The 26,705-nt window shown below is 38.8% G+C and overlaps 2 protein-coding genes and 1 pseudogene across 8 annotated transcripts; 2 read left to right on the forward strand and 1 right to left on the reverse strand.

Annotated features, from left to right (window-relative positions):
* The first annotated feature begins 4,621 nt into the window (after positions 1 to 4,621).
* Positions 4,622 to 6,603, forward strand: LOC144524138 (uncharacterized). Of its 3 annotated transcripts, none has more exons than XM_078260183.1 (6): positions 4,622 to 4,747; positions 4,870 to 5,197; positions 5,456 to 5,812; positions 5,929 to 6,060; positions 6,220 to 6,270; positions 6,368 to 6,461. In XM_078260183.1, exons 2-6 carry the CDS (start codon positions 5,161 to 5,163, stop codon positions 6,373 to 6,375), a joined length of 585 nt encoding a protein of 194 aa, XP_078116309.1. In that variant the 5' UTR covers positions 4,622 to 4,747; positions 4,870 to 5,160; the 3' UTR covers positions 6,376 to 6,461. The 3 variants fall into 3 exon arrangements, with proteins under 3 accessions (XP_078116309.1, XP_078116308.1, XP_078116306.1); XM_078260182.1 differs by having other exon boundaries at positions 4,623 to 4,747; positions 5,507 to 5,812; positions 6,220 to 6,278; positions 6,368 to 6,603; XM_078260180.1 differs by having other exon boundaries at positions 4,632 to 4,747; positions 6,220 to 6,278; positions 6,368 to 6,603.
* A 3-nt stretch (positions 6,604 to 6,606) lies between these two features.
* LOC144524135 (signal-regulatory protein beta-2-like) lies at positions 6,607 to 26,223 on the forward strand. Of its 4 annotated transcripts, none has more exons than XM_078260179.1 (8): positions 6,607 to 7,675; positions 7,829 to 8,164; positions 21,700 to 22,059; positions 22,217 to 22,348; positions 22,488 to 22,543; positions 22,655 to 22,777; positions 23,858 to 24,060; positions 24,162 to 26,223. In XM_078260179.1, the coding sequence occupies exons 1-7, from the start codon at positions 7,633 to 7,635 to the stop codon at positions 24,026 to 24,028; spliced, it is 1,221 nt and encodes a 406-aa protein (XP_078116305.1). In that variant the 5' UTR covers positions 6,607 to 7,632; the 3' UTR covers positions 24,029 to 24,060; positions 24,162 to 26,223. The 4 variants fall into 4 exon arrangements, with proteins under 4 accessions (XP_078116305.1, XP_078116302.1, XP_078116303.1 ...); XM_078260176.1 differs by lacking the exons at positions 6,607 to 7,675; positions 7,829 to 8,164 and adding exons at positions 20,911 to 20,986; positions 21,125 to 21,463 and having other exon boundaries at positions 21,703 to 22,059; XM_078260177.1 differs by lacking the exons at positions 6,607 to 7,675; positions 7,829 to 8,164 and adding exons at positions 20,911 to 20,986; positions 21,125 to 21,463 and having other exon boundaries at positions 21,703 to 22,059; positions 22,518 to 22,543.
* On the reverse strand, positions 9,896 to 13,396 carry LOC144524137 (uncharacterized; annotated as a pseudogene). The gene is made up of 6 exons (XR_013502578.1): positions 13,115 to 13,396; positions 12,639 to 12,984; positions 12,201 to 12,536; positions 11,919 to 12,059; positions 11,318 to 11,382; positions 9,896 to 10,950 (listed from the first exon to the last, which is right to left on the reverse strand). The product of XR_013502578.1 is annotated as an uncharacterized LOC144524137 (transcript).
* Positions 26,224 to 26,705: the final 482 nt, after the last annotated feature.

Consider the following 26,705-nt stretch of genomic DNA (forward strand, 5'->3'; position numbering starts at 1 on the left):
TGCAACAAGAGGGGAGACCGACAACTATTGGCTTATATTTAGCATTAGCATCGCTAGCATTAGCCTTAGCCAACTCCTTCACCACTAATGGAGCGAGCTGGACAATCTAACTTTTCCCAAACCCCGTGGGGAGGAGGGCCACAACATCATGGCCATCAACGCAACTCAGCAAATATTGTTCTTGCTCGGGCTTTAACTTCTGGATATTCGGCAGCATTGCCACAATGGACTGAATGGCTTCGCTCGCATCTTTCTAGCGCACGTCCTCAACGTCATCGTTCTCAGCCACTCCCTCTGTTCGCTGATTGGACACCAAATATTTGGCCGGAGAAAACCCAAGAATATACCACAAACCCAGATGGAGTACTGAAGGGAAATGAAAATTGAGTACATAGGAGGGCGCAGCCAGGGTAGAAAATCCTATAAAGGGGTAGGAAATGTCACAATGCAACTGCAAATCCCACAACACAACAGCATTTCGCCACAACACGACAGCATTTTGCCACAGACCCATTTGTAAATTAAAGACAATGGAACCAATCACGACGAGGATTAGTATCCAATATGTACCCACCCTTTCCATTTCAGTCTTACTGATGCTGTTGTGTTGTGGCAAAATGCTATTGCATTGTTCGGATTTGCTGCCGTGGTTTGCTCTTCAGGGCCACAGTATGATCAAATTTACCAAAACCATGATCATCAGTTTTAAAAAACTAATTAGCAATATTACTATATTCAAAAATACCTTTTCTTTTTTATTTATTTTTGAAAATGTATAAAATTAACATCTACTAAATGGGACCTTTAGTGAGATGGCTTTCTCAGCCTCAGGGAGCAAAAGACAGAGCGCTTGTAGTTGCAACCACCACAGATGTCTGGTAATGCTCGTCTTTTACTTTCCCTGCACAAGGGATGCAGCATATGTATATTCTGAGATTGCATACGTACTTGTTAACAGGCTTGTTTACAACCTCCGCAATTCTGACTTTTTCTGAAAGAGACTGATTGATTGTTGCAAATATGTCTTGCCTAGCTTATACAACGCTATCTAACACCATGTACATACTGACGTACATAGGCAGCAGACCCACAAAGGAAAGCTGAATGACTAACAGACCCATACAAACTTTGGTTACACTGTACTTAAAGGTATCTACATAAGAGTGACATGACACTGTCATGAACGTGTCATAAACATTATAAACAAGTCATAAACGTTTATGACATAACGCTTCTTTTAGTAAGTGTCATTCGGTTTTTGTCTTGACAAGTTATGGTTAGAGTTAGGGTTACGGTTCATGTGTCATGACTGTGTCATGACAGTGTCATGTGTTCATGACAGTGTCATGTTAATCTTATGTAGATACCTTGAAGTAAAGCGTTACCCAAACGTCAAAGACATGTTCTGTTGAAAATGTTCTTGTCCTACACAAGCTCACTCAAAATTTGTCCAGGTAAAGCTCAGTTCTAACTGGGTTAGTTTTATCAGGGTGTGTATGGTTATTCATTTGTAAGTGACATATTAGGACACTTTGTTTGGAATTCAGAACAGTATCTCTAAGAATTGCTACAGGTGTTTCTACAGGACATCAATTAGGCCTAGTGCAGTATTGGGCAGCGATGGGTTACTTAGTAATGGAGCTTTTTATGTTGTAAGTACATTTTAATTTCAGAATGTTTGCAACATAATGTATTATAAAACATGTTTTGGGGCCAACTACTCTGTCTTTCTAGTCTCACAGCACTTTGTAAAGGCAATTTGCATTGAAAACAACAAGCAAGGTCATGACAGCGCTGACAGACACAAGTTATGGCGGGCCATTTCTCTACCTTTGACCAACCACTGAGGCTGTTTACTCAGAAGAGAGCTGCCTCTGCATATCAACAGGATATGTAGTGAGGTTAGAGGTGCAAGAAGGGAAGCGCTACAAGAGGAAGCTAATTTTAGTTTAACCAGTATACCTGGTTGTTTTCATTTTACCAGCCTTTTCGTATCTTACTCCACCAATGCACTTTTTTTTCTAACAAAAGTATAGGTTCGCTACATGCACTGTGCATCACACTGCTAAGGAAAGGAAACAAGACATTTGAGTCCACCACACAGCGATAATGTATTAATACTGTTTCCTGCTCCCTGCAGGCACATTGTGTGCCTCTGAGAACGTATATACCAAAGTTACCTTTGCTGTGTGTTCTTTAAACTGCATGTTGGACTCATATATATTTGGGTGTCTTCGTGGCATGAATAATTGATGTAGAGTAAGAGATCAGGATTTTGCAGCAATAGAGTAAAAAAGATTGTCTGCACCTTTTTATAAAGCTCTGGATTAAAAAATGTAATGTGTAGCACTCCCCGGTCTCTCCACAGCAACCAGCAAAGACAAAAACCTGGTGCACTGAAAACACACGCTCACGCTCACTGGCAGTGCTCGACTAAAATACTGTATCACTGACCAGGTGTGGATTTGTGTAACCCGCCTGCACAATGAAACTATTACTATTGCACACGCTTTGCTGACTTCAAACCCCCCTCATAAGACTAAAATGGTGAGAAGACAGGAAGAAAAAGGGCTTTTGAAATCACACCTTGTTTTCGCAGCCCAACCACAACCAAGCTAAACGTTCCACACGTCATTTGTTTGTCAGTGGCGATTGTTAATGTGTGTCTTCATTAATTCACAAGAAAATAAAGTGCAGCATACAAATGTATTTATCGTTAGTGTTTGAATTATATTTTACAGTTTCTATCCCGTGTTCATCGACCGCATATTTAACTGCACAGTACTTTACTAGTCTTTTTTATTTAATTCACACAAATAAATCTGATCTCAGTGGTAGTGATAACCCGTTGGCTTTTAAATTGTCATAAGAAACATAGTATTTATAATTATATTATATGAGCTAATGAACAAAAAAGGTTTGTAAATCTAATCTGCTGTTTAACACATCATGTAGTTTTCACCAGCAGATGGCAGTGATGTGAAGATGATTTGTAGTACCGTCCAGTGCTTTAAAGTCTCAATATACAGACACATGACAATGTGAAAGACCACAAAAAACAGACAAGGGCAGGTTAATGGTATTAAATGTAACTACAGACTTTCTGGTTTAGCAATGAATTTTAACCATTGAAAGCACCACCACCGTAAAACTTAATGAGTGTGTCATACGTGATGAGGCCCTCTCATACAATGGGCTGCACACATACCTAGATAATGGTATTACTTGAATTTTGCTGAATGGAAGACTACAACCAGGCAATTGTCGTGATTGCAGTGAGCAGAAGGTTTATGGTGTCACGGCTTTGACAAATGTGTGAGTAAAAAAGATGTAGAAAACTTTAACTGACTTCCTCAATGGTGCCCTAGCTATACAGTCTATGCTTAGCTATTAGCAATCTCAACCGGCATTGGAAATGTAATTGGAAACAACATAACCAGCTGGTATTGCCATTTACATTTCATGTGGTACATGTGGTATCTCTGTTTGTGCTGTAGCCCCGACGAAGAGGTGCACATCAGCTACAGACAAAGCTATGACTCCTTAATGCAGGACCATAAATCAAGCTTAAGTCTTCACTATTTTATATTTAGTGGCAAGTACGAGACAAAAAAGAATTAAGTTTGTATTAGTGTGTCATCCATGTAGCATGGTGAAAACAGATGACGCTTGCATGCTGTCATAGCCATTTTTGTAAACATAGCCACAATATTCTCCAACCTCAACCAAGTGTTTTAGTTATCTTCCTTCAACCATAGATTAAAGCTATAGTACATAGTTTCTGTCTCCCCCATGAGGAATTCTAAGTAATGACAACAAAACTGTCGGCGCGTACACATGATACAAGCCTTCCGTGATTGTGCACCACCCCCACACAGTTGCTAGTACCAAGGAGGACACAAAGGATTAAAAAAACATGATGGAATCTTCAGAAGTGGTAATTATCTTAACTCGATTTTCTGCGTGCGGAAGTCACCAGACGACACCATTACCTAAACATAGCCATACAGAGAAATACAGAGAGTTTTCTGGAGCCAATAGTCTTAACTAGTCTTAACTGATAGTCTTAACTAGTATCTACTCATTTGGCAATGGCTTGATGTAACGGACGTTCATTAATATAAAACAAAGTTATAGTACACTAAAGCTTTAATCATACTGTAGCTGTCGAGCACAGTTATTGTAGAAATTAATAATTTCAAACCATTGATATTGAACATTTACTGTAAAATCAAACAATTCTGGGTTTTTCAGAATCCAGCATGAGTATTCTGTCTGGAGATTGTTGGTTTCGTAATATGGACTAATCTGCAGATGGAAATCCAATTCTGTTATGTCAAGTGTGAGAAATGAGTTCACTTCAAGATCAAATGACATTAGGTCATGAGAAATTTGCATTTGCTGTTGTTGATTTTCTTCACAGGAGAAATGTTGTAAACAAAATATATGTTGTGTTTACTGTAAACATCCGCCCTGAGAACCAAACATGAGATGACAGAAGCTGGTGTTGTTTCATGTGTTTAAGTTGGTTAGTTCTGCTTGACATATTTCCACTGTGGTAGTACAGTTAAACGGCAACACAACAAAAGGCCAATCAGATTGCTCTGAAAAAGTTCCCTCCCATTTGATATAATTACAATAAGCTAAATCATCTTTTGATATGATCTAAATAAGGTGCAGTCTCTCATGTGGAAAGAGCAGAAAATGCTTATCATATGTTATATGCTGCTCTTGCTCAAAATTGGACGTAAGTATTAAGGTCACATTGAATTCAAATATATATTTAAAATACATGTGTTATCTTTATAGATGGGGCATATGAATGTATCTCTGTTGTTAATCATTGTTCTGATTTAATTTTTTTTTCAGGATGCACAGACAATCAAACTTTTGAGACAAAGACTGTTGGTGTTGGACAAAATGTGACTCTAACATGTACCCGCCAGAGAAATTGGCATTCAACAAACTTATTTTGGATCAGACTTGTTTCTGGAACCTTTCCTGAATTTTTAGGAGGAACAATCAGCCTATGATTTCAGTGCTTTTGAGACTCGTCGCATTACAGCAAAACAAGAGCCTGGCACATTTGTTCTGCACATTACCAACACACAGATAAGTGATACTGCAGTCTACTACTGTATAAAAGTCAGACAAAGCTTCATGACATTTTCAAAAGGAATATTTCTGAGAATCAAAGGTAAATACAGCAACAGAAACTCCAGATGCTAAGTCAGTATTATAGAATTATACATAATTTTTAACAGCAATTACATATTTTAATGTTTTCATTTTTTCTCACTTGTACATAATAAGTTAGTGTATGCTTGCATGATGCATATAGTCACAATACTCTTTTGTTTATAAATAGATAATTGTAACTTAAACCCCCCTCCTATAATGTAATTGAATTGAGAAAAAATGGTTTATTATACTGTATGTTGTTTTGATTTTCAAGGACCAGAATCTGATATCACTGCTGTCACTTTGGACTTTCCATCTGTTCCAGTCCGTCCAGGAGACTCAGAGACTCTCCAGTGTTCAGTCCTCTCGGACTCAAAGAACAAGACGTGTCCAGAAGAACACAGTGTGTTCTGGTTCAGAGCCGGATCAGATAAATCTCATCCCAGTTTAATTTACGCCCAAGGAAACAATAGTGATGGATGTGAGAAGAGTCCCGAAGCTCTCTCTTCACAGAAATGTATCTACAGCTTCTCCAAGACCGTCAGCTCTTCTGACACTGGGACTTATTACTGTGCTGTGGCCACATGTGGAGAGATATTATTTGGAAATGGAATAAAACTGGACAGTGAAGGTAACAGCAACGTATTTCTATGTTATGGTTTAATTACCACCATCTTATCTAATAACGTAAATGATTTACTACTATTTCTTAACTTTGATTATGTGTTTCTCTTTATAATGTTTCAGTTGTTGGCACGTGTGATTCACAGAACAACAACACAATTCTCTTTCTGCTGTGTGCTGCTTTGGCTATGGGTCTAGTAGTTATAGCCTTCCTTGTTTATGCCATCGGGAATAAATCCTGTGATTGTTGCAACGGTAAGAGAAGTTACTCATCAATCTATTAAACTGTTTTTCCCAAACATAATTGGATTCACATTTGTGCTGTGTATACGACAAGTACAGTATCATGTATCTTCAAGAAAGAGAGATCCAAATAATACTTTTGTACTACAATTTATGGTTTTAATATTACAGCTGTCGTGACTCTGCAAACAAATGCTGCAACAGCCAGCGATAATCAGCAAAGTGAGCAGGTGAGGAATTTAAAGATGCTGCTATACTGTATATGTGCATGCATTGGAATATGATCTCTCATTTTCAATTTTGAACTTTCTTTCGTCAGAGCCGTGATGACTCTTTGGTTTATTGCACACCGAAATTTACCAGGAGAAAAGCCGGCAACACAGGGAGAAAAAATGCAACAGCAAAGGATGCGACGATCTACAGTGATGTTAGGGCTTTTGTAACGATTAACAATCAACATAATTAATTTGCTCATTGATGCTAATGTTATTTTTCTGTGGCACAATGTATGGAAAATGTATTGCTTTAGCAGCACTGGCGCTTGCATTTCACTATATAACAATGTATCCATACACTTTAAGATGTTTTATGCATAATATGCATAATATCAATATATTTTGTCCAAACTTTTGCAAACATTTAATAATATGTTTGAGTCCTGTTACTTCAGAAAAGAAAATCAAACAGTATTATGCAAAAATAACCTCATTAAATAGCTACCCTTTTGGATATAGGTTGTAGAATTGTGTTCCTAGCTATTACATTTATTATTTAATTTTTGTGCAGTTTATTATTAAAACTTTCAAAAGGGTTATGATGCATCTGACCTAATCTGGCTTTTTGGAAGATTCATCTTCACAGAGAACTGTGAGAAGGGTGATGGGGCAATCACATCCCTAAACACTGTTTAAAATGGTGTATTTGTTAAGCCCAAATAAACTTGAGATCTAAATAGTGTTTGAATCAATCAGAGCAACAACAGATTCCACCGAGCACAAACAAAGTTTATTTTGCACAGACATTCATGGCCCCCAGAGGATGCATTATAAATTTGGTGTTCCGATTACTTTTCATCTAGTGCCACTAGCAGGTTAACATGTATGGTGTAGTGTAAAGAGACTGTCCTCACAAAAAAAACACCCAATAGGTTGTTTGTACAAGCAGCAATTATTACCCAAATTTACGTTTTCAGGTGTATTGTCAGGCGTTGCCCTTTAGTGGCCGTATTAATTATGACAGGAGAAAAGCAGGAAGTCATGTAACGTGGTTACAGGGCTGAGAAAGTCCGTTAAGAGTGGGCAACAGACATGGAACCCTTTCCTAGAACTCGTTGACTCCCTCAGCTTATCTCCTGACTTGGAGGACTGAGCTCCTTCTGGACTGCTCCACTTGACGCCAGTCTTAGACTGATACACTTCACACAGAACAGGAAAAACCCACTGTGGCAGTAAATGCACTTTGATTGTATGTTTGTGATAAACAATCAGATGCAAGATGCATTTGATGATCTGACGTATCAGGTTCATCTCACCACCTTCACTTATGAAATAACCAACAAGTCTCCTCACAAGACACAATGTCAAGATGATCCTGTTATGGGTTACACTGCTTGTTCTTCATCAAGGATGTAAGTGCTACTTTATTCTGTGCAAGTATTCACTTAAGAATTTTCATGCCAACTAGCTACTGTGAATATGGAGGTTTTGCATGATAAATGTTATGCATCGTACACTAATTGTCATTTATTTTTTCATGTATTGTATGTTTTCATTTATTTTAGATTCACTAGTTCCAGTTACCACAGTTCGACTTGGTGAACCTGCAACCTTCACGTGTGCTCTCCATTATAAGGAGAGTGACCGTCCACAGCTCGACTGGTACAAGCAGAGTGCCGGGGAAACTCTGAAATTAATTGTGACAAAGCATAAATCTACAAAACCTGCGTATGCACCAGAGTTTTCTGAATCAAGATTGGAAATGAACAATGATAACAATTTTAGCAACCTGACCATTCTGAGGACAATCCAAGAAGATGAGGGAATGTATCACTGTGCATCCATGGAGTGGCTTACAAGTCCTGTATGGAGTGGGACATATTTGTTAATAAAAGGTAATTATGATCTACTTTTATACAACTAGGATATTCTCAATTTTGCAACAAAAGAAAAAAGAAACTAAGTTTCCGTTAAGATGGACATTACTTAAATAAGAAGGTTTCTACTGTAACTGGGAGTAATTGTAAATATGGAACTTTCCACTGGATCAGTGTTGGCAAAGATATATCACAAATTCTAAAATTCGAGAAAGAGAACACTGATTTTGGACTAGTACTCTGTATCAGCCTGTAACCTGTATTTTTTGTGTTGCTGTGTAACTATTTGTAAACATGATTTGTAACTCTATTAAACAATGTCAAAAAAGAAAACACTGCTTTTTTTGCCAAACTGTTGCTTTTGGTGTGATCTCTTCACAAAACAAGTGTTGGTTCTGCTGCAGATTCTCTATTTGTAGTTTGTCTTGTTAATGTGCTCATTCAAAGTACAAACCCTAAAGTGCGTGCGTGTGTGCGTGCGTGCGTGCGTGCGTGCGTGCGTGCATGCGTATGTGTCCAACCGTCCTGAACCCTTTACCTACTGCTATAAGTTGTTGTGATTTTAAATTAATCATAAAAAATACAGTGTTATTCCTTGCCTTTAAAAAACAAAGGTCAAACTGCCTCCTAAGGCCAAAACAAAGAGTGAGAAAAATAGTTTGTATTGACACCTTAAGGCCCAGACACATAGAGCCGATAATCGGCCATTGGACAGTCTGGCGAGGTCAGTGACTCGAGTCTGTTCGGTGTGTTCCGTGCCGTTGTCCGTCCGAGGGGCCGTCTGCCTTCATTTTGGCCGATTTGACATGTATAATCGGCGGGGCGGGCACTGCCGGCAGTCAGACTCAAATGACCCATCTGATTGGTAGAGTGCTAACCCGGAAATGGGGAGCGGAATGAGCGTGACTAGAGTCTCTCAAAATCTGACGAAAATCTTTTAAACTGACCTTTGTCGATCTAAAATGAAGACAGATTCAGCAACTGCATGGCCTATTTCTCACTTAAAATGTTTTCAGAAACACGTTTCGGTTAATGTGTTGCTGTGATACTGTGAGAGTGTCTCTCTGCTGCTGCCTTTCACCACTACTGAAAAGAAGTGAGTATAGAGGATGGATGGTTTGACAGCCCTCCTCTGTATGCTGTGCTCTTCCTGCTGAAGTGACTGACAGGCAGAGTGGGCGGGTCATCATTAATGATGTGGAGCATCTGAATTGGCTGGCTCTTACAATATTTAAGATGGCTCCTCTGTCTTAGTGTGTCACTTCAGCAAATGGCTGGATACATCTTTTTTAAATGCAATTCAAACTTAAATTCATGATTAACTGAGTGCTACAGGCACTGTTGTAGGATTTTCTATCAGGCCTAGAGACATAGGCCTATATATTTAGAGATATATTGCATGTGATGCATTTATATTTAAAGGTTAGTTATATCAGTGTCCATTTTCAAATGAATGTTTAGCGTTGGAAAAAAAAAAGTGAATCTAACAGAGAAGTCATTGAATGCAGAAAGGGAGAACATTGTATATACTGACCATGTGCACAAACACGGGCACCCAATGGCATGAACACACAAAATGGCTTGTATCGGCAGCAAGCAATTCAGGCTTGGTTCTTTTCCTCAGACAGCATCCCATTCAGAAAATTCTGAAAAAGTATGTTGATTTAAAATAGTTTTGCATGGATTACACACTGGCAATCTAATACCAAGGCTGAACGTTTAAGAGCCATGCTTTAGCCACAAATTGACAGGATCTCAGAGAGTTTCATTTTTATAAATTCTACAATCCTTAAATGTATACACAAACACATATAAAAAAAAACATGAGTGGCAGTAATTCAGCCTGGTCTCCTTTGGAAACAGATTTATATGGGACTTTTCTGCAGTGTGTCATTTATGTTCTTCAGTGGGTTTGGAGACAACAACAGGAACCCTGCATTGCAAACTGGAGATGTCAAGTTTAAAAGACATATTAACTTGTGTTGACTCTCAGTGTCAGTTATAGAAACTCACCATGAAACCAAAGTGTGTTGTTGGTATTGTTTCATGTGTTTAGGTTGGAAAGATAGTTGATTTGTTTTCCACTGTAGTCATAAACTGCAACACATGAGAGGCCAATCAGATTGCTCTGAAACTGTTCCCTCCCACTTGATATACATTATGGTCAATCATTTTCATAATGCTATCTAAATTACAACAGTCTCAAGTGGAATAACCAGAAAATGATGATTGTGTTTTATTTACTGCTGATGCTCAGAGTGGGGCGTAAGTATATGTTAGAAATATCAGATTTACTCCATATATATATATATTTAAAGTATTGTCATGTTCTTACAGTAATTAGGATTAATTCTTTATCTGTTGTTAATGTAATATATATTTTCAGGATGCACAGATGATCAGATCTTTGAGAACAGGACTGTTGGTGTGGGAGGCGATGTGAGACTGACTTGTACTCGCAAGTCTACGGGAAGCTTGTTTTGGATCTGGATTGTTCTGGAGAATTTCCTTAAGAAAAACATTTAGCTTTGAGAGTGATCCTCGCATTACAGCCACAGAGGAGTCTGGAACATTTGTTCTGCATATTGCAAATACAAGGCTAAGTGATACTGCAGTTTACTACTGTTTGATATACAGTATAACCGTTCCACAGACTGCTCTGTCTACAGAGAGGGCTGGTGCAGGTGGTGGTAATCTACAACAGAGTACACACACTCTGGTAGCGACTCTCTCTTCTTCCTCTTCCCTCTTTTCACTTCCCTTGGTGAGAAATCCAGTGCTGCGTAGTTCATTGCCCTGGCTTCACCATCCTGCAAAAAATTTAATTTTTGTGTCAAGTACAAATATTTCAGAGATTAGGTCTGTGACATCAAAAAACATCTCCAGAGTATAGATTGCTATAGTGAATTTACAGTGAGCTTAACAGTTTCTTTTATGTAATCATTTCTCATTCATCAGTACATTGTTTGACTTTAAACCCATTTATCATACAGTAACAGATGTTGTACCAGCTCAACAGTTTTATATTTTTTTGTTGTGACTAATATTATGTGTCATATCCAAATAATGTGATAAATAAAAAGAGTGAGAGTATAGGCAGAACATTTATCACACACCCACATCTAGATCTCTAACCCTAGCCAGTTCAAATCAGACAACACACCGCTACATATTTACCAGATCATTTGATTGATCCACAGTTGACCTGTCATTATCACGATGATGGGAGGCACTCAATGCTCCTGTTAAAAAAAAAAGATAACATCTTTCAGCGTGATTTTTTCACCCTATCACTAGAGGACAGAGATAAATGATAAACATATTTTAATCACATTTTCAGTTTATGGATTTTTGCAGTTAAACACATTTACTCCTGTAATGTGTTCAGTACACCTTCAGTGTTATAATGATAACCACTGATTAACTTCACTAGAGCTTTGAGCAGTCGCAGGTGAAGTGATTTGCTCAAGAGCAACTGGACAGTAGTTTGTAATAGCATGTAGCTTCTATAATTAGATGTTTCTGCTGCAATAGGATACGGTGGTGGGACATAATCTATAATAACCAGTAGGTTGGTGTTGCCTTCCTTCACATACAATATTTTTGCATAAAGAGTATTTAGTCTGCCGTAGTGATAGTTTTATTTGGGTAAAGTATTTGATTATTTCCACTGTCATCATATTTTGTTAATTAGATATATAAATGTAGATTATGGTATTGTTATGGTTCAGACAGTCAGACTTAAGTGAAATTAAAAAAGTAAGTGTGGTGAACCTACCTTTGCAATGTTCACAAACTTTCCTTCGATTTCCGTAGAAAATAAAGGCGGCGATTACAGTCACACAGCAGGCCAACAGGACTCCAAGAACAAGAACAACTGGGTCCAGTTCTGATCCTGAATCACATACACTTCTGGACCCTTGGGAGTAATCACTTACTAGTTAGTTTAGAAAACTAATGATGTTTGTCACCAGGCACAATTTGTATGTAATTTTAAACCAGGCTAAATGAATTAATGCAAGAAGCATACATGATTTTGATACAACTCTTAAAAACATACTTGTCTCCACTTTAGTTCCTTCACCAAACAGGATCTCTCCACACGTGACCACAGCACAGTAGTAAGTCCCAGTATCAGAGGAGTTCTGTATAGTTTTGGACAGACTGTAGACACAACTTCTATCCTCTTCTTCATCACTGTGAGTGTAAATGATGCCTGGATGAGATTCTCCTGATCCAGATCTGAACCAGTACACACTGTGTTCACCTGGACACTGATCTGTGTTTCCTTTTGTCTTGGAGAGAAGGGAACACTGGAGAGTCACTGAGTCGCCCGGCTGGACCGACTCAGTCTCTGGACTTTGTTTCACATAGACAGCTTTCTGCTGATTACGATCTGCGTGATTCATTAAAAAAGACATCAAAAGAAATTCATGATTTAAATGATTTGCTTGACATAAAAACTTGGCACAAACACTGAAAGTAAAATATGTTTTACCGTTCACAGCCAAGAAGATGCCATGGACGAAACTCTCTGAATATGTCGCTCCATAGTGACAGAAGTATGTTGCTTCGTCCTCTTTGCTGATATTTGTAATGGTAAGAAAATACTGAGCATCCCTTTTTGTAGCTGTGAAACGTGAGTTGTTAAATTGTTTACTAATAGCTAATTTGCCAACAATTTCAGCAACGACACGTTGGATCGTATATCCAAGAGGCTGCTTGTACCAGTAAAAGAATTTGCCTTCTTGTCTCAGAAACTGGACACTCCAAAGTTACATTTCTACCAACTTCAACCACAGTCAAAGAGATCTGGTGAGGAATCTCTGCAGTTTGAATCACGTCTGAAGAAAAAACAGATAAACAGTAAGAGTTTAAACACGAGAGAACAAAGACAATAAATAATGTAAATGCTTCCCGTTAGATTATTACAGTACAGTACATGGTCTCATACTAGTTAAGAATTGCACTTACACATGGTACTAAGTAGAATCAAAACAGCCAGTCTTCTGATCATTGTGGTGCAGCAACTTTCTCTTACACTACTGATGTCTTACCACCCAAATGGAAGATGTAGTCAGTTGACCAAGGTTTACAAAGCAGAAATCGTAGTGATTGGCTGAAAGTTAGAAAATGACCTTCCCCCTTCATTTAGCAAACCTGTGATCCATTTTCATTTGATAGGAAATCTATGTTCTAGGTTGTTGTTTTTTCAAAAGCTGGTGTTTTTTTTTATTGTTTCTGTGATAACCTTTTTTGTATTTTGTGCTTAGTTAAGAACAAGCACTGGAAGTCTTTAGAGTCCGGATCAGGCCGAATTTTTCTGTCCGAGCCCGGCCCGAGCCCGACAGGCATCAAGAGATTTATGTCCGAGTCCGACCCGAGCCCGACACAGTTAAAATCTCATTTTGTTCTCATACTAATGACACATGTAGGCATATGTTTGTTTGTGTGGAAAGCTTTTATTAAGCAACTGTAGGAAGGCATTCGGAAATGTCAACAGATGAGCACATCAGCGCACACGGGGGAACAAGCTCACGTCAATAAGCTGTTAAAATGTTCAATGTGTTAACCTTCACTGCTTGCTTCGTTTCCAACCGTGATCAGAAAACCAGGGGAGACTCGGTAACTCGGCTGTTATAACATGAATAACCCTGCTCCGGTCGCATTTACACGTCTGCTCCTCTTTCTCTATCTCTCTTCTGACCAGCTTTACACATACATACACAGACACAGCTCTCTTAAAGGAGCTCATGTGTCTGTTTCTCATGTGTCTCATGTGCACCATTTTACAACAAATGTCTTGGCAAATGGCTGATGTGACCGAGCCCGGCCCGAACCTGACCATAATTTCGAAATATCTGTCCGAACCCGGCACGGCCCGTCGGGTACCGTCGGGACCCGTCGGGCTCGGGAAGAGTATCCATGCCTTTAGAAGTCTTTAAGCAAAATCAGTCTTACTGACACACTGTATGTGTGTATTGGTCACGATCAACAGTCAAACTCCGGGCCTAAAAAGTGAAGCCAATGCAAAAGTGCCTTAAACCTGCATTCTATTTAATGGCTAGCGAGGTGGCGACTCCACTGGTTCCAAAAAGTCTGATTATATAGAAGTCATAATTGAAATGCCCCTACTTCTCACTTGATGTATTACCTCAGTCAACATTTTCCTTATGAGTTCATGGCCTCAATCACTAAGCCATCTTTAATACAGCATGATGTTCCTTTTGTAAATTTTGATTCCCATTTACAGTAAAATAGACGACTAAAGCACGGTATGTTTTAGGTTGTGGCTCCCTTGTGATAGACAAGTCGATACCACAGCGATATCCTCGGGTGTCAGTCAGATCCACCCCTCGCTTCTCTCGAACACCTCGGTTCAGTGGCAGCGCAGGACGTACTGCCTGACCACGCCACTGTGTCAAAATGGTGCCGTGAGCTGGCAACAGAGAAACGCACAAAGCTGGTTGAGGCAGATGCCCTCACCTGTTGACATTTACGAATGCCTTCCTACAGTTGCTTAAAAAAAGCGGGCTTTCCACACAAACAAACGTGCATGTGTCTATAGTATGAGAAAAAAATGTGATTTTAACTGTGTCGGGCTCGGGTCGGGCTCGGACATAAATGTCTTAATGCCTGTCGGGCTCTGGTCGGGTTCGGTTACTGCTCTGTCGGACACGGGCCGGGCTCAGACAGAAAAATACGGCCCGATCCTCTATTACTGTACCGATTATCAGAAGTAAATCTGATGATGGTGCATTCAGGTATTATGAGCCTACTCTCTGGAACAAACTGCCTGGTGATATAAGATGTAACACAACTGTGTTGTCTTTTAAAAGCAAACATGATACCTCCCTGTTCTCTCAGTCCTATGGCTAGCTTACCTTCATCTCTCTGCCTGTCTGTCTGTCTGTCTCTCTCTCTCTCTCTCTCTCTCTCTCTCTCTCTCTCTCTCTCTCTCTCGCTCTCTCTATCGCTCTCTCTCTCTCTCTGGGTATGTGTGTTTGTGTTGGTGGGTGGGCAGGGGATGACTAAATTGTATGTGTACGTTCTCATGTCTTTATTTTGTTCATAACTGTTTGTTCACCAAACATACAAGGCTCCCATGATATATTGGCAGTGAACTCCCAGTACTCATATTGCTAACCTAAAACTTTATAGCCTTGCAAGAACTATTGAATGTTGCTGTTTATTGTTCCCAAATGCATCAGTTTTATAAAACATTTTTCACAAAAGGAAATTTTTTTTTGACTTTTTAGAGCAGGAAAAGTGAAAGTGAAACCAGTAAGATTAAGGATGGGCCCATTTCAGATATGATTGCTACTAAACATGTTATTAATAACACCTGTGTTTAACCAGTCTAAATGTCTGCAGTGAAAAAGGTCTTATCCACTTTGGTTTCACTCAACATTTTGCCATGTGCACATTTGTGTATCTGTCCACTACAACTTCCCACAAGACAGTAGACGGTAGACAGCAGCATAGTTTACAAAAATGCATACGGAGCTTTGTATGTTGTAGACATAATAAGTCTTCCTTTGTTAGAAAATAAACAGTTTAAAAATATATGTCAGCGTGCAACTTGCTACTCAGATGAATAATGCCCTCCATCTCTCTGGACTCACGGCACTTTGTAAAGGCCTTCTGCATGTCTGTCGTGAGAACAACAAGCAAAGCCACATGCAACAGCTACACTGACTGACATAAGCTGTGGTGGGCCATTTCTCCACCCTTTGACCAACCATCAAGGCTGTTTACTCAGAACAGACCTGACTTTGGGCTTCAACAGGATGTGTAGTGAGGGAAGAGCTACACGAGGCTTCAGCAGACTAAATTATAGTTTTAGTCGTGTTTGTTAATGTGCTCATTCAAAGTACAAATAATGTCTATCTTTTGTGTGTTTGTAAAGAAGAAACTATATGTGATCTTCAATTATCACAGATGCATATTAGTTTAATTTAATTAATGTGAATATTTTTCATTTACCATTAATTAAAACAGGCTTCCAGTCCATCACTGCATCAAGTGACTTTAGCAAGGCTGTCATTACTTTGGTGGATAAAAGGGAAAATTAACTTAAGATCACAGTTCAAACCCCGTCTTTTGGAAGAAGACCAGGGTGAGACAAGTGAATGATTAGCACCTCCCATTCCCATCTCTGACAGCAACTACCAATGAAAAGCACTGGTCATATAGTGTGACTGGGGCTGTGTGTGTGTGTGTGTGTGTGTGTGTGTGTGTGTGTGTGTGTGTGTGTGTGTGTGTGTGTGTGTGTGTGTGTGTTTGTGTGTACCTTTTACCTTCTGCAAAACCATCCACAAGATTCAACTAGTATAATGCTGATTAATGGTGGGTTAGTGACAATATTTGTGTGTAGTTGGTTTCTGAGAGGTACCTGCGCTGATTTAGTTTGAGTGTCACTTTTACTGTTAGATGAAGAAAGTTACACAAAATCTGAGACGGACAGAGGTGAAGGAAGGCCTAGTTATAAGAACAGACAGATTGAGATGCATTAGCAAAATGGACGCTGACGAAATGGGCTTAATCTACACAATATGTCACTGATTTGACTAACAACACTAACTCATGCCGATAGCAATTCATATGCCAAATGTTTATTTCAGCCACAATAGTAGCATGGCTCTGTCGGTCAGTCAATTACTGTGGTTCAGACTGAAATATCTCAGCAAATGTTGGATGGATTGCCATAAACGTTTGTAGAGTCAAGGTTTCCATGCGATGTATCCTAATAAGTATTTTGATCTCCTAACTTTTCATTTAGGGCCATCATCAGGTTGACATAGTTGGTGTTGTGTGTAATGTCTACTGAATGGAGTGCAGTGCAATGCACAGCGATGTAAGAATTACATGGCAGGGGCAGACAGCTCTGTGTCCCACAGTTAAGAAGCCAAACATAAACTGCAGCATCCCCCAGCTCATGTCAGTGAACTGCTGTGTAACTTGCCACAACAACTTCCTACAACCGTTGTTAAATAAATACACATTATGAAAAAAATGTCAGAGGACAACCACTCAACTGAATAAACTCCTCCCTCTTTCTGTTCTGACAGCACTTTGTAAAGGCCTTCTGCATGTCTGTCATGAGAACAACAAGCAAAGCCACATGCAACAGCTACACTGACAGACATGAGCTGTGGTGGGCCATTTCTCCACCCTTTGACCAACCATCAAGGCTGTTTACTCAGAACAGACCTGACTTTGGGCTTCAACAGGATGTGTAGTGAGGGATGAGCTACATGAGGCTTCAGCAGACTAAATTATAGTTTTAGTCGTGTTTGTTAATGTGCTCATTCAAAGTACAAATAATGTCTATCTTTTGTGTGTTTGTAAAGAACAAACTATATGTGATCTTCAATTATCACAGATGCATATTAGTTTAATTTAATTAATGTGAATATTTTTCATTCACCATTAATTAAAACAGGCTTCAAGTCCATCACTGCATCAAGTGACTTTAGCAAGGCTGTCATTGCTTTGGTGGATAATAGGGAAAATTAACTTAAGATCACAGTTCAAACCCCGTCTTTTGGAAGAAGACCAGGGTGGGACAAGTGAATGATTAGCACCTCCCATTCCCATCTCTGACAGCAACTACCAATGAAAAGCACTGGTCATATAGTGTGACTGGGGCTGTGTGTGTGTGTGTGTGTGTGTGTGTGTGTGTGTGTGTGTGTGTGTGTGTGTGTGTGTGTGTGTGTGTGTGTGTGTGTGTGTGTGTTTGTGTGTACCTTTTACCTTCTGCAAAACCATCCACAAGATTCAACTAGTATAATGCTGATTAATGGTGGGTTAGTGACAATATTTGTGTGTAGTTGGTTTCTGAGAGGTACCTGCGCTGATTTAGTTTGAGTGTCACTGTTACTGTTAGATGCAGAAAGTTACACAAAATCTGAGACGGACAGAGGTGAAGGAAGGCCTAGTTATAAGAACAGACAGATTGAGATGCATTAGCAAAATGGACGCTGACGAAATGGGCTTAATCTACACAATATGTCACTGATTTTACTAACAACACTAACTCATGCCGATAGCAATTCATATGCCAAATGTTTATTTCAGCCACAATAGTAGCATGGCTCTGTCGGTCAGTCAATTACTGTGGTTCAGACTGAAATATCTCAGCAAATGTTGGATGGATTGCCATAAACGTTTGTAGAGTCAAGGTTTCCATGCGATGTATCCTAATAAGTATTTTGATCTCCTAACTTTTCATTTAGGGCCATCATCAGGTTGACATAGTTGGTGTTGTGTGTAATGTCTACTGAATGGAGTGCAGTGCAATGCACAGCGATGTAAGAATTACATGGCAGGGGCAGACAGCTCTGTGTCCCACAGTTAAGAAGCCAAACATAAACTGCAGCATCCCCAGCTCATGTCAGTGAACTGCTGTGTAACTTGCCACCACAACTTCCTATAACCGTTGTTAAATAAATACACATTATGAAAAAATGTCAGAGGACAACCACTCAACTGAATAAACTCCTCCCTCTTTCTGTTCTGACAGCACTTTGTAAAGGCCTTCTGCATGTCTGTCATGACAACAACAAGCAAAGCCACATGCAACAGCTACACTGACAGACATAAGCTGTGGTGGGCCATTTCTCCACCCTTTGACCAACCATCAAGGCTGTTTACTCAGAACAGACCTGACTTTGGGCTTCAACAGGATGTGTAGTGAGGGAAGAGCTACACGAGGCTTCAGCAGGCTAAATTATAGTTTTGGTCGTGTTTGTTAATGTGCTCATTCAAAGTACAAATAATGTCTAACTTTTGTGTGTTTGTAAAGAAGCAACTATATGCGATCTTCAATTATCACAGATGCATATTAGTTAATTTTTTTAATGTAGAGTTTTTCGTTCACCATTAATTAAAACAGGCTTCCAGTCCATCACTGCATCAAGTTACTCAAGCTGTCATTGCTTTGGTGAATAATAGGGCAAATTAACTTAAGATCACAGTTCAAACTCACACAGTTCTTCTGGAAGAAGACCAGGGTGAGACAAGTGAATGATTAGTACCTCCCATTCCCATCTCTGACAGCAACTACCAATGAAAAGCGCCAGTCATATACTGTGACTGGGGCTGTGTGTGTGTGTGTGTGTGTGTGTGTGTGTGTGTGTGTGTGTGTGTGTGTGTGTGTGTGTGTGTGTGTGTGTGCTTTTTACCTTCTGCTATAAGTTGTTATATTGAAATATTCATAAAAATAATATAGTTATTACTTGCCTTTAAAAAAAAAAAAAGAAGAAGGTAAAACTGCCTTTCTCCTGAGGCCAAAACAGAAAGTGAGAAAGGTACCAAAGCCCCTTTGTATTGACCCCTTAAATTGAAGCCCAACCACAACAATGCTTAAGTTTCCATGCATCATTTGTGGTGACTGTAAATGTGTGTTTATCTGTTTCTGTGTGCGTGAAAGTACAAATTGTGTTATGGCAGATACGTTGTCTCTCTGTTTATTTTTATTCTCTATACATCTTTCAAGTTGGCAATAAACCTCTTCTCTGTTTTGGTAATTTATTTGATGCCAGAGTTTGTGGTGTTGACCAGGACTGTATTATATTGTCAGGCGTTCCTGTCCACATTAGAGTGATGGTGTCAACCAATAAATGATGGTTGCACAGGATTGTTTTATGTTAATCACCTTGTTAACCACTGGCTTATTTTATTCATGACTTTCTCCCTCAGATAAAAAGATGCAGGTCAGAAACTGTAAATCACCTCCAGGTGAATGTGTTGCTGTGATACTGTGAGAGTGTCTCTCTGCTGCTGCCTTTCACCACTACTGAAAAGAAGTGAGTATAGAGGATGGATGGTTTGACAGCCCTCCTCTGTATGCTGTGCTCTTCCTGCTGAAGTGACTGACAGGCAGAGTGGGCGGGTCATCATTAATGATGTGGAGCATCTGAATTGGCTGGCTCTTACAATATTTAAGATGGCTCCTCTGTCTTAGTGTGTCACTTCAGCAAATGGCTGGATACATCTTTTTGAAATGCACACAATTCAAACTAAAAAGTTCTCTTCTGTTTGTTAAATAATTTGAGTTTCACTCAAATATGGTGGCAGGGATGTAAAAAAGAGTGAATGATTAATGTCCAATCTAACACAGAGGAGCTATTTAATGCACAGAACAATTTATATGCTAAATATCTGCACAAATACGGGCATCCAATGGCATAAACACACAAAAAATATACTTGATGCTCTTTCTTCGATGGCATTCCATTCAGAAAATCCAGACAAACTATGTATGTTGAATTCAAATTGTTTTGCATGGGATACACACTGGCAATCTAATCTAATCCCAAAACTTTTTAATAGCCATGCTTTGGCCACAAAGCAACAGCAAATTTCAGTTTTGAATATATAATCCTACAATCCCTAAATGTGATATGCTCTATGGTCTCCTTTGGCATACATTGGACTTTTCTGCTGTGTGTCATTTACATCTATCAGTGGGTTTAGAAATGTATTACAGGAACCTTGCATGGCAAACTGGAGACGTCAATGTTAAAAGACACATTTACCTGTATTTAGTTTCAGTGTTTAATATAGAAACTCACCATGAAACATGAAACAAAGTGTGCTGTTGGTGTTGTTTCATGTGTTTAGGTTGGAAAGATGGTTGATATTATTTCCACTGTGGTGGTGAGATGAAAGGCCAACATAACGAGGGGCCAATCAAATTGCTCTGAAATTGTTCCCTCCCACTTGATATGATTACTTTAAGGTGCATTATCTTCTAATCAATTTAATTTAAGTGCAGTTACAATTCGAACAACCAGAAAATGATAACCGTATTTTATTTTCTGCTGATGCTCAGCGTCGGGCGTAAGTATATATAGAAATGTTAGATTTACTCCAGATATATATTGAATACATTGTCATGTTCTCAAAGTGATTTGGCAGGACATACATGATTCTTTCTCTGTTGTTTATCACTCATCTGCGTTTCTCTATTATTTTTAGGATGCACAGCTGATCAGATCTTTGAGACAAAGACTGTTGGTGTTGGAGAGGATGTGACTTTAAATTGTAACCGCCAGAAATCTGACAACACAGGAACCTTGTTTTGGATTAGACTTGTTTCTGGAAACTTTCCTGAATTCTTGGCAGGAATACTTGACTTTGATTTTGGTTTTGGTGTTGTTAACATCAAGACTCCTCACATTTCAGCAAAACAAGAGCCCGGAACATTTATTCTGCATATTAATAAAACAAAACCGAGCGATACTGGAGTTTACTACTGCATAAAGGTAGAACAGACCAAAATGACATTTTTGAAAGGAACACTTCTGAGAATCAAAGGTAAATAAAAATCAGCAAACAGACCTTTCACATTCCTTAAAAAACAGAATAATTCTGCTTTTATCAAACACCACTGATGACAGCAGATTAAATGGTTAAAATGTTCCTACTTGTTATATAAAGAAACATGTTTCAATTGTTCAAAGGAAAGTGTTTTATAATTGTCATTTTTTACATTTTTGTTTTCTTCTTCATCAAAGGGAGTAAAGCAATTTTACTTTCATCTTTATATTTCCCAGAATCAGAACCTAATATTACTGCCATCATCCAAGACCATCCATCTGTTCCACTCCATCCAGGAGACTCAGTGACTCTTCAGTGTTCAGTCCTCTCGGACTCTGAGAAGAAAACATGTCCCGGTGAACACAGTGTGTTCTGGTTCAGAGCCGGATCAGATGAATCTCATCCCAGTTTAATTTATGCTCATGGAAACCGCGGTGATGAATGTGAGAAGAGTCCTGAGGCTTACTCTCCACAGAAATGTGTTTACAACTTCTCTAAGAACGTCAGCTCCTCTGATGCTGGGACTTATTACTGTGCTGTGGCCACATGTGGGGAGATATTATTTGGAAGTGGAACAAAACTGGACATTGAAGGTAACTGCAGAACATTTTTATCTAAATCATTAACAATCATTAATTTGTTTTTGAAAACATTAAGATGATGTATCACAAAACATTTGTTCCTCTTACATTGTAAAATCTTGTCAAAATAGTTGCTAACTTTTATTATTTGCTCCTTACATTGTTTCAGCATTCAACGTGTGGGATTTGCAAAAGGCCAACACAGTTCTGTTTGTGTTATGTGCAGCTTTGGCTATAAGTCTGATCATTATTGCCTTCCTGATTTATACCATCAAGAAGAAAACTTGTGATTGCTGCAGCGGTAATCTTACATTTCTCATACATCAATCTATTAAACAGCATTTTGCAAAAGTTAACTTCACAGGATTTACATTACTAATTTGTGTAAATTTACCTCCGGCATCATCATCTTAAATCTTTGTTTTTATTTCATAATACAGCTGCTGATCTGCAAACAAATGCTGCAACAGCCAGCGGTGATCAGCAAAGTCAGCAGGTAAGGCATATAAAGAAAGTAGGGAAATAGGGAAAATAATAGTGGCATATTTTCTCTCTAACATATATTAAAATCTACTGTCTCATAATATTTTTCCATATATTTCCTCAGAGAGCTACTGACCTATTGGCTTATTCTGCACCAACCTTTAACAAAAGGAAAACTGGCAGAGCAGAGAGAAGGAATGTTAAAACAGCGGAGGAAGAGACAATCTACACGGATGTCAGGACTCTGGTGATCGATTAATAATCTTCTGGCTTTGCTTATTAAAGATAATAAAAAAAAAGATAATGCACTCTAAAAAGAAATATTGGTTGGTTTTCTTTTTTAATGTTTAACAGTAGAAATAAATACCCAGTAGCCTATAATGGCCCAATCATATTGTATCATCAATCATATTGCTTAATGTTTCTTACTTATGCTTGCTCATGCTGATCTCTTTCACACTTATATCCATTCATTTTCCCAATTTTCATTGGTATTTATAATTCTCAGTGCAAACATGTAATGAAAAAATAAAAACACGGACTACTTACTGCAAATAGAATGTCCATGGATAAAAAAAAATGGGTTCCATGGGTTCAACTAGTATAATGCTGATTAATGGTGGGTTAGTGACAACATTTGTGTGTAGTTGGTTTCTGAGATGTGTCTGTGCTGATTTAGTTTGAGTGTGACTGTTACTGTTAGATGCAGAGTTACACACAGTCTGAGGCGGACAGAGGTGAAGGAAGGCCTGGTTGTAAGAACAGACAGATTGAGAAGCATTAGCAAAATGGATGCTGATGAAATGGATTTAATCTACACTGATATGACTAACAACATTAACTCATGCCGATAGCAATTCATATGCTAGTTGTTTATTTCAGCCACAATAGTAGCATGGCTCTGTCGGTCAGTCAATTACTGTGGTTCAGACAGAAATATCTCAGCAAATGTTGGATGGATTGCCATAAACGTTTGTAGAGTCAAGGTTTCCATGCGATGTATCCTAATAAGTATTTTGATCTCCTAACTTTTCATTTAGGGCCATCAGCAGGTTGACATAGTTGGTGTTATGTGTAATGTCTACTGAATGGAGTGCAGTGCAATGCACAGTGATGTAAGAATTACATGGCAGGGGCAGACAGCTCTGTGTCCCACAGTTAAGAAGCCAAACACAGACTGCAGCATCCCCAGTTCATGTCAGTGAACTGCTGTGTAACTTGCCACCACAACTTCCTACAACCGTTGTTAAATAAATATACATTATGAAAAAATGTCAGAGGACAACCACTCAACTACATAAACTCCTCCCTCTTTCTGTTCTGACAGCAATTTGTAAAGGCCTTCTGCATGGCTGTTGTGAGAACAAGAAGCAAAGTCACATGCAACAGTTACACTGACAGACATAAGCTGTGGTGGGCCATTTCTCCACCCTTTGACCAACCATCAAGGCTGTTTACTCAGAACAGACCTGACTTTGGGCTTCAACAGGATGTGTAGTGAGAGCTACAAGACGCTTCAGCAGGCTAAATGTAGTTAAACAAACTCAAATGATTGATTTACTTACTATTCTTACTTATTAATGTGCTCATTCAATATACAAATAATGTCTCTCTTTCTTGTGTTTTTAAAGATACGACTACAATCGTATGCATCTGCATCTGAAAATATCACAGAGGTATATTAGTTTATGTTTTGTTTTCATTTTAATATACATTTACTGATTCCTTCATTAATTTGGACAGGCCTCCAATGGAACCAGTGAATGAGCACTTTGCCCTCTGACAACTACGCATAAAAAACAACAAATCGCAGGCAGGTGTGATAAAAAACCATCATGACAAAGCGTGACTTTACCCTTGCTGTAAGTTGTTGTAATATTATTAATAGTCATAAAAGTGTGACTGTTGTGTTATTCCACTTGCCTATTTTAAAACAGAAGTCAGCTTCCTGAGGCTAAAACAGTGAGAATGGTAGAAGAAAGCTCCTCTGTTTTGACACCTCAAGTTCGAAAGCCCAACCACAACAATGCTGAAGTTTCCATGCATCATTTGTTTGTCAGTGGTGACTGAATGCGTGTCTATCTGTGTCCGTCTGTGTTTCTCAGGTGCAAGCGGTGCTGTGCACACTAAGAAAAAGCAGATGGTACAAAGCAGGACACAAAGTACATGAAAGTATATTCTGCTTTTGTTTAAATGACATTTTACTTTTCCTGCGTTCTTTCATTTGTATGTTATGTGTACAGGGGCTGGACACAGCATTGTGTCAGGGGATAAGGATTTAACTGTATGGTCATTTTTTATTGTCCAGCAACACGTGTAATAAGAACAACTTTATTGTTAAACCAACGTGTTTTGGCATGATGAAGGCCCCAAACCACAACGCAGCGGTCTGACAAATGTTTTGTGCTAGAAACCCCCACTCTATTTTGGTAACGTCTCGTGTTTGAGGTGTACTGGACTGCATTAACTTGTCAGATGTTCCTGTCACTGTAAAAAGCTTCCTTTTTATAAAAAAAATCACAACAAGGTCTTGGGTTCAAATCCAATATTATTTTATTTCCTCCCATGTTTACATGGATTCCCTACTTCAAATCAAAACATGCAGGTAAGTTGAATCAAAATTTCTGCTCCAGCAGCCTTTGACCTCACTGAGTAGGAATTTAGCAGGTATAGTGGTAGGATGGTGTAACAGCCCTCCCCCTCTCTGTCTGCTGTGTTGTGGTGTTAGGTCTGGCTATTTGAGACTACATTCACAGTCAGACTGCTCCTCTGTATTACTGTCACAAATAAAAAAATATATTTTTTTATTCAATTCCTATTTAAAGCTGCTATGGTCAATATATTCACATTGGACTAACTGTATGTGAGAGAGGCTGCATGCGAAAACAAAACCACAGAGTCAACACCTGATCCTGCTGCTCCCCTCGGCTCTTCAGAGGGTTTCAGCATCTTTCCTCTCATTGTTGACTCTCACCGCTTTCATCAAAGTTTTTTCCCGAAGCAGGCCACTGTTTTCTGCTACTGTAGAGGTGGAAATCACTAATCACTTTCATCCAATCATTTAGCATATGTTAATCCTGACTTTCATCAACATCATTGTTTTTTTGCCAATATTTCATAAACCAAGTAGTTTTAGTTGCTCAACCTCAATCATAACATGACCATGCTGTGAAAATGAAATAAGTAAAAAGAGCGCATTGAACGTTTGAAAATATCATCATTGGACATAATCTTGGGTTTGCAGAATAAATCGGAATCAGAGTTGAGACAGAGCAACACCCTATACATCACAGAAATAATAGCAGGTGCTGTCTATTTCAGGGTTTCTGGAAATCAATCTACAAGCCCAATGAAATACTAAAGATGTACAACTCAAGAATGTATTGTATTGTATTGTATCATATGGTTTCTTTGTTTTTCGTTTTTGGATAACTGTAGATCATATCTGTTGTGTTTACTCTGTGTCAGTTATAGAAACCCACCATGAAACATGAAACCAACGCATGCTGTTGGTGTTGTTTCATGTGTTTAGGTTGGAAAAATGGTTCATTTTATTTCCACTGGGGTGGTAAACTCCAACACAATGAGGGGCCAATCAAATTGCCCTGAAACTGTTCCCTCCCACTTGATGAATAGATTACGACGAATCATTTCATAATGCTATCTAAATTACAGCAGGCTCAAGTGGAATAACCTGGAAATGATGATTGTGTTTTATTTACTGCTGATGCTCAGAGTGGGGCGTAAAGTATATGTTAAAAATATCAGATTTACTCCAGATGTATGTTTAAAGTATTGTTATTATCTTACAGTAATAAAGTTTAACTATTTCTCCATTGTTAATGTAAAATATATTTCCAGGATGCACAGATGATCAGATCTTTGAGAACAGGACTGTTGGTGTGGGAGGCGATGTGAGACTGACTTGTGCTCGCAAGTCTACGGGAAGCTTGTTTTGGATCAGACTCGTTTCTGGAGAATTTCCTAAAGTCTTAGGAAAAACCTTTAGCTTTGAGAGTGATCCTCGCATTACAGCCACAGAGGAGTCCGGAACATTTGTTCTGCATATTGCAAAAGCAAGGCTAAGTGATACTGCAGTTTACTACTGTATGAAAATACATCGACAAAACTTCACATTTTTGAAAGGAGCAAACCTGAGAGTTGAAGGTAAATGC

This window comes from Sander vitreus, chromosome 10, assembly GCF_031162955.1.
Source record: "Sander vitreus isolate 19-12246 chromosome 10, sanVit1, whole genome shotgun sequence".
NCBI lineage: Eukaryota > Metazoa > Chordata > Actinopteri > Perciformes > Percidae > Sander > Sander vitreus.